The sequence below is a fragment of the Bactrocera latifrons genome, unplaced genomic scaffold (genome assembly GCF_001853355.1).
Source record: "Bactrocera latifrons isolate USDA-ARS-PBARC rearing strain unplaced genomic scaffold, ASM185335v1 scaffold_67, whole genome shotgun sequence".
Classification (NCBI taxonomy): domain Eukaryota; kingdom Metazoa; phylum Arthropoda; class Insecta; order Diptera; family Tephritidae; genus Bactrocera; species Bactrocera latifrons.
In genome coordinates this window covers 383,473-391,443 of record NW_017537345.1, presented here as the reverse complement: position 1 = coordinate 391,443, position 7,971 = coordinate 383,473, and the positions used below count along the sequence as shown (strand labels likewise).

The window sequence follows — 7,971 nt, the reverse complement described above, 5'->3', positions numbered from 1 at the left end:
TAGGCCGTCCACTATCCGCCAGCTGTGACCCCGGTAGTAGCCTGAGCTCAGCCTTACCGTATCAGCGATATAGAAGATCATCAGAACATATCTTATGAGCGACTCAACAGATTTTGATTAATGGCTTGAAGGATTTGAATGTTTTGCACGACCTAAAGTAGGGATGCTTGACAATACTGATGAATAAATATTCGTTCATTTGTATAGAGACATGGATTTATGAATATGACGTGGAAACTGTCGAAAAACTTTTGAATGAAGTTCCAAAATTGAGACTACAACGATGAATATAATACAACAAAAAACAGTCTAAAGTTCTATTAATCATTTGCGTGTTTGTGTAGGCTCAGGATCCTATATCGAAAGCGTTAATAAATATTTGTATTAAAATAAACAGGCAATCACATGGATTTAATATTTTGGGAAACTTATATGGTATTACATGAGCCTTACTTAATGAATTAGGAAGAGTAATTGAAGTAATAAATGCTTGCCTGCATATGTCACAGTCATTAATCTGCCATGTTTCTTCATGTTAATTGAAATTAGCAAAAGTATGCCCTGTATGACTAAAGCACTAATCAGAAATTCGGTAAGAGAAAAAATCACTGCAGATTAAGAAGAGTCCTCTTTGCGAGCTCTATCTGAAATTATTCAAGAAGAAGTTTAAGTGCTTTGGTACTAAGCGATCCTCCTTCAGATGTAGAGAGTCCTGAATACAAGGTGCTTTCCAACATAAGCAGGATTTTTTGAATCAAGTGCCCCCTGGCGGCGCCATCTATAGGACGACTGGTGCGTTAGAATCTGCTATCTTTATCGCCAGTCCAGTTTCATGACATTTCATTGATTGGAAGTGACGTTATTGCATTTTAAGTGTCAGTAATTTTGTGTTATCGGTGCGAAAATGAACTTCGAACAAAGAGCCAACATTAAAGTTTACGTCAGAAGTATAACATTTCACAGCCAAGCTGCTACATAAATGCTAAATGTATGCCAGTGCTGTTACTGTAATTAAAAAAGGATAAATGATTCCCATAGGGCAAGTTTCACACGGTCTTATGGTTTTCATCACATATTAACTATTTACTGCGACTCAGTTGAAAAACAAAACAAATATTACAATGGCAAATGATTAAATTATAAAATAACGCGTAATTCTAGTTGTACTATAACAAATATCTTTTCCTTGTTATAATGTGTTCTTTAAAATATTTGCTCAACAAGATATAGATATGTAGAAATATGTAGTTAATGCGAACTGTTCTAATATTTATTATTGAATAGCAGAGTGGTTATAGAAATTTATGTTAACAAAATACGTTTTTGCGTTCGTTTTGCATCCTTGTCTGGTGGTCTACTACACAACAGTAGCTCGGCTGGGTCTCAAGCTTATCATGAAGGATCAATTGATTCATATGTCATAGTTTTGGTATCTTGGGTGACCTAGCTTGGTATAATTTTAAAAATAGTACACTTCACGGATACAAAAAAAATTTACAACAACCTGATGCCGATTATCCAGTTTGTATGGCAGCTACTTTACTCAATCACTTTTTTCAGAGATACGATAACGACGATTTTTGAATGGTAAAAATTATTCAAAGAACACGTCCAGAAAGGCTATCAATATTAACTAATGATCAACACGTCAGAAAAAAATAAAAGAGTTGATGTCTGCGAAACGAAGCCTATCAGTCAGAGATCTTACTGGCATTGTTAGTATATCGGCGATGATCAGTGAAAACTATTTCGAAAGATTATTTGAACCTAAGAAAAGTGAAAGCAGGAGCAGAAACATCGTCACGGTAACGTCTGTGAAACAATACTTTCTCACTAGCAGTACGTCATGAAACGTATTATTACTAGCGATGAATCTAAACTCGTGACCCGTATCTAAGCTTATGACCAGGAAATAGATGATTATTCGACTGAATATTTTGGCAAAGATGAGCCGAAGCCGATAGAACCACGTCAGAGCAGGTCAAAAATCACTCGAGGTGTGATGAAAGCTAATCCGGAAATGGACTTTAACAACTGTTTGATGGTTTGGAAAAAACGTTGGTTCAAGTGTATTAGGGCCAAGGTGGATTACTGTGAGGTGGACGACATAGATTTTGAAGAACAAATAAAAAAATTTTAGAATTTAAAACTTTAAAATTATGAACAAAGTTCAGATCAATACCTTAAAAACTGATAGTCCTTTGCAAATATAGTATACGGACAGACACAAGGGCATGACTAATCGACTCAGCTCGTTACGTTGAACATTTAGATATATAGTACATATATTTTTTGTGGGGTCTCCGAAGTTTCCTACTAAACTACTAATATCAAAAATTAGAAAAAGTCTTGAATAAAATTGTGAATAAACGCAAACTCCTCTAAAGTTAATACAACTGTTTGGTGAATTCGAAGAAAAAGAGGTATCGAATGGAGTGCCGAATATATTGACGTAAAATCACATTATACATTAAATTCGATTACCGAAAAATAAAAATTCCACATAGTCCAAAATTCTAGAACCAGAACGAATCTTCATCATCTACATATATTGATGTAGGCAGCGCTTGCACGTATACAGCCGGACTAAAGAAATATTAATTCAATAAAGAATAATACCATATTGTCCACCGAAAACCAAAATGAAAAAGAAAATTAAATTTGTTGCTAAACTCAATGTATTTTTTTATTATATGCTCAATTATTTTAATAAATATATTTTAATCTTTATAATATTAGCATTTTGTTCAAAGTTTTTTCCAAGCAATGCATGACAGTACAATTGATTAAATTACTAAGATGATAATAAATAAATAAACAAATAATATTTGGGCGAATTCTGCTCTAATAAAAACCAAAAAAGAAATAAATAAACATTTTCACGATTAGGAACTTAATACAAAATACATATTGTACACATACATTTTAAAAACTAATCGTAAAGGCAAATAAAAATGTTGATTAAATTTGTTTGAATACATAAAAAATTTAAATTCAACTTCACCATTTGTGAGTGGTAATTTGAAAGCCCTTAAGTGTGGGCGAGAAGCGAATTCCTCTCATAGGTATATAAATATTATTCGAATGCACTGTAAATGCGTTAAACTGATAAGACATTATCTTAATTGTCATCTTCCGATGTTTACAACTAAATTCACTAACATTATTGTTATTAAGCAGACAGGAGCTTTCGCCTCTAAAGTACGAGAGCATATCACAGTTTCCAGCACTTTTTATATAGCAAGGCACTTGGAGTGCGAAAGCACTTTTTCTAAACGAGCGCCCGATAAGGCAGTTAATCCATTTAAGCGATCCCGCGCGCAACTTATTGGCAACATTGGCGACATATGGCGGCAGTGTTGTTGTGGTTGCGTTAACGATTGCGTTTCTTACTTCTCTCAGCACTCTAAAACGCAGAGATTTTAAATCTTGCGTTGACTGTACATATCGGATATTAGCCGGACGATATTGACTTCGCCAATTGTCTTTCGGAAGAATAACTCCTCGATTGTGAATCCCGACACTTTGCTGAGCAATGGTAGTATACCGACCAATGCTTGAAAACGCAATGGTTGTGTTGGTTTTGTGCGCATCACGTAGGCCTGCAAGGTACCACGTGCCTCTTCGCACAAACCGGCTATTTTGACCGAATCGACAGGGCCACGCGAATCGCCGGAAGTACTTGAATTTGGGCTGCTACTTTCGCCAGTACCAAATGAATTGTTAGCAGCATCTTCGCCACCGTTTGCCTTACGGAAGAGCGTGATTGCACGTAAACACTCATACTCATTGGTATCGATATTCAGATGACATAACTTATTGAGTACCTCTTGAAAGAAGTGTACTTCGCACTTCACCATATTAACCACTTCACGATTCATATTCTCTGATTCGTAGAGAAAGAGTAACTGTTGAAAATTAATCGGCATGAGATGCTGGGCAATTGCTAGTACAAAAAATTCCTTCCATGAATCCTCCAACAATTGTAATTGATCAGGCAGCGGCAAATTCTGGAATGCTTCGACACTCTTAATCCAATTCACATTCTTGAAGAGATGCTCGGCGGCAGTCTCTTTTAAGTGTTCGGCGGCCATTAGTGGCGGCGTTGGTGGCAACGACCGATTCATGAACGAGTTTTGCGCGAAGAAGCCAAATGGACTCTGATGCATGGCATGGTGTGCTGCTACACGTGAAACAGATAGATCCAATACTATTGGTGGCTGAAAAGGATTGCCCAAAGCTGGATGTGGATGATGTGGATGATGTTGTGGTGGTGGTGGAGGAGGTGGTGGTCGTGGCACAGTCGGTATTAGCATAGGTGTCATTGGAAAAGCATTGAATAATCTATGACTCATCATCAGATCGGATGGCAACGGATCCGGGCCCATCACGACCTCTTTGTACAATTGAATTTGCCGACGCAATGTGGAGTTTCGCGGTCCGCGTTCATGTTGTACGGCATCCTTGTTCATGCCAACTTCGAAGCATTTGCGCAGGCGGCAGGCGCGACATTGATTGCGATGGGTTTTGTCGACCACGCAAATGCCCTGCTTCTGTGACTTGCAAACGTACTGGCGTGAGCGTCGTATGGAACGTTTGAAAAATCCGGCACAACCATCGCAAGCATAGATGCCGTAATGCTTACCGGAACTATGGTCGCGACAAACTTTGCACGGCACATGATAGAGTATGCGACCTAAAGGGAGCACACAAGGTAAAAATAATTAATAGTTGAGGCTTTGCCAAATAGCGGGTTTGCTTTATGAACAGCAGGCGCTGCAATTGCGCCGGTCTTTGCGCCGTACGCACAAAGCGTTATGGCGTTAAGTGGCAACATGGAACGCCTCCCAAGCCAGCCTACACAAAGTCGCACGGCAGCGGAGGGTTGCGCATATTGCGCTTTTGCAGTTCCAGTCCGCCTATTGCCGTGCAAAAGTGCTTGCTTGGTTCGAGTTAATCCTGGAAGGGCGCGTATATACTTACTTGAAGAAGACGGTGATAATCTGTTGTATTTGTCCGCAGCTTCTGGTGATACCTCGGGGGAACTCATTTTTTGTTAGCCTTGTACTGGCACCACTTGGAACAAACTTAGTATTATTTAATCACTTGTCAAGTCTTTGCACTTTAGTTTTTCTTGCTTTCAAAAACAGTTTTCAAATATTGTTTATCTTAAGCATATATATATATGTCTTTGTGTTTTAAAAAAATTATTTTTTTTTTGTTTGGATTATTTTAGCACTAAACTAACGCGATCGTCTTCAATGCACTCAAACAACTTGACGACTATTGCGCACGAGATGTCGAATGGTTGTGATGCTTTCTTGCGATTTTACTCCTGCTTTAATAGTCCTAGCCGGGTTGAAATATCCTTTATGGATATCTACGCATTATTTGTGCATTACCATTTCCATGCTAATAGTTGCTGATCATCCCTCTCGTATTTGAGTTCGTTCATTGGCTGGCGGCTGTCACAGAAACGCACATTCAGGGTGTGGTTTCTCTTGCTCTTTCACAATTGCAATTGCCTTAGCGGAGAGTAAGAGAGAGAAATCCAGATTTATTCGACAGATCCTGCAACCGTTGACGACCTGCCATAATGGAAAATAGAGTATAGGCAGAGAATTCTCATTATTTCGCATATTAACCAAAGCAGATCGCTCTCTAATACTATACAAATGATGTTAGGGCCGCTGCCGCTGACAACGCTGTCACCGCTAGCGATTACCTTTATTGCAACCAACAACAACAAACACAAGTACGCCGATATTTGTGCAATGTCGCAAAAGTGGCGCACACGTCCGCGCTCTTTACGCTGCTTCTTCTTCGCCTTGCCTTCTTTTCTCTTTCGTTCGCTATTATTCTGGTTAAGTACTCATAATTATGTTTTCAGTTTGTTCTATTGTTTGACATGGATTTTTATGACACAGCCATTCTTTTGATTTAATGGCGTTTGTGTGAACCCATCCCAACCATCATCTATGCATGTACCTGCTCCAGTGATAGGGTTGTTATTGTTCTTGAGTTATTTCTTTTTTTTTTTTTTGCGCACGACTGGCCTATTTTTTACTTTGCGCAACAGAAAAATGTGTAAAAAATTATGATTAAATGTGTAAATATAACGCCCCTCTAAATAGATTTTAACCCACAGCTTTTTTTTTTTATTTACGTGCTTCTTCTTACTAAATATAATGTTTTGCTTTTAAAATTTTTTTAATAAATCTATGTTCATTTACCGTCTGAATTTTGTAGTTTATTGTGCACGATTTAGAAAGCTTTGCAAATTGTTCACTTTTTGTACAAAAGACTAACAACCACACAAATCTCTAAAAACTAGAAGAAAGACTTGGCCGCATGCAAATACCCCGTCGTAATTTATCGTAGCCCTTAATTCCGTTATTCGTTATGAAATTTTATGTTTTTTTTTTGTTTTTTGTTTTTTGTTGTACTCTAATTGACAGAGCTGCATTTGCTTACGTAGTTTTAATAAATGTTTTTATTTTGAATAAAACTTTTATATATACATATGTACATATATTTTATTTTTATTTATTTATTTAAAAGAGAAATAATTATAAATAATCGTTCCATTTATAGATATAAAGCACTGGCTGCCAGGGCCTTCAGCTTATGTTATAAAACCTTAGTCTATTATATTCACATTTGAGATCGATTTGTATAACGTAAATTTAGATACAATAAAAAAGATAAATTTCAAAGCAAAAGTAAATAGATGAAAACAGCTTATTTTAAATGAAATAAGTTAATTTTATTCAAATGAATTGCCTGATAAAAGGGTTACCTTGATAGGGTAAATAATGCAAACATTATTGCATTCATTACATATTTATATTTAATAGAATTAAACTATTTCTAAAAGTATCAAAAACTTTTGTGCATATATTATTTTCAAGTATTTGCTCTTGTTAATGCGTTTTTACGTTATGTTCTGCCTTTAAGTCTCATTCAACTCGAATAAATAATAATTAAAATTGTACCAATTAAATATAAAGTCAAACTCAAAAATATTGAAACAAATAGGTAAAGAAGAAATGTTTGACCACTAGTTCGTTGTAGCTAATTTATGGAGAAGCCTTGTCAAATAAAAGTTCTGAAGGCATTAATTAAATTCCTGTAAATTTAACTGCTAGTGCTTACAGAACCATTTTTAAAGCTTTTACTGAGCTTCAGCTTTCTCAATAATAAAAACAAAACAAAAATAAAAAAAAATTGATAATTCGTCTTAACCTATCTTTGATATTGTTACCTCAATAATGAATTGACTTGGGTGTATGACAATCTCTCGTGCAAGAATACTAAAATAAAGTCAACTGCACGATGAAATTATGGAAAGAAATGTATTTTTGTTTTTTTTATGAAGGACTTGAAATTAAGAACTTAGTTTTCGCTCTTTGCAAGCCTTTCAAAGTAAAACATGTACAAAAGCTTGAAATTATAAGCGCAAATTTGTTGTTTGTTTATTATGGTTGAGCAATGATCAAAATTAACTTTTGGTATATTACAATTATGTACACTTATTTTCATTTATTTAGTCAACTTAAAGATAGTTTTCTATATAGTACATTTATTTATATACATTATTTATATACAAAAGTTTGAGTTTCATGCATATGTGACTATATGGAGCATTGCTACATTGAAAATTCAGCAAGGAAAGTATAGATATAATATAATAAAAAAGTAATTAAATTAAATAATAATAAAAATTTATTTAATAATTCTAATTCAATTCAAGAATATGTTTTTAAGTATATATATATAGCACTTTTTGTGACATTGGCCGGCTGAGTTGGTTGACAACACCCGGTGTAATTTTAAAATATTAAAACCCTATATATTGAAATTAAATTATACAGTTGTTTGTATTTTTATTTTAAATTTTAAACTTTATTTTTACTTTATTTTTTTCAAAGAAATGAAATTTTTGTTTTTAGAGGAATAGAGCTAATTCCT

The 7,971-nt window shown here is 35.2% G+C and overlaps 1 protein-coding gene across 2 annotated transcripts; it reads right to left on the bottom strand.

The window, feature by feature from the left end:
* Window positions 1-2,993: 2,993 nt before the first annotated feature.
* LOC108975565 (protein tailless) lies at window positions 2,994-6,366 on the bottom strand. Of its 2 annotated transcripts, none has more exons than XM_018944125.1 (3): window positions 6,234-6,366; window positions 4,984-5,588; window positions 2,994-4,696 (listed from the first exon to the last, which is right to left on the bottom strand). In XM_018944125.1, exons 2-3 carry the CDS (start codon window positions 5,048-5,050, stop codon window positions 3,423-3,425), a joined length of 1,341 nt encoding a protein of 446 aa, XP_018799670.1. In that variant the 5' UTR covers window positions 5,051-5,588; window positions 6,234-6,366; the 3' UTR covers window positions 2,994-3,422. The 2 variants fall into 2 exon arrangements, with proteins under 2 accessions (XP_018799670.1, XP_018799671.1); XM_018944126.1 differs by having other exon boundaries at window positions 4,984-5,571.
* Window positions 6,367-7,971: the final 1,605 nt, after the last annotated feature.

Excerpts from the sequence above, each read along its gene's own strand:
- LOC108975565 (XM_018944125.1), bottom strand. The coding sequence starts at position 5,050 with ATGAGTTCCCCCGAGGTATCACCAGAAGCTGCGGACAAATACAACAGA. Across the intron at positions 4,697-4,983 it reads ATTATCACCGTCTTCTTCAA|GTCGCATACTCTATCATGTG; the intron begins GTAAGTATATAC and ends TGCTCCCTTTAG.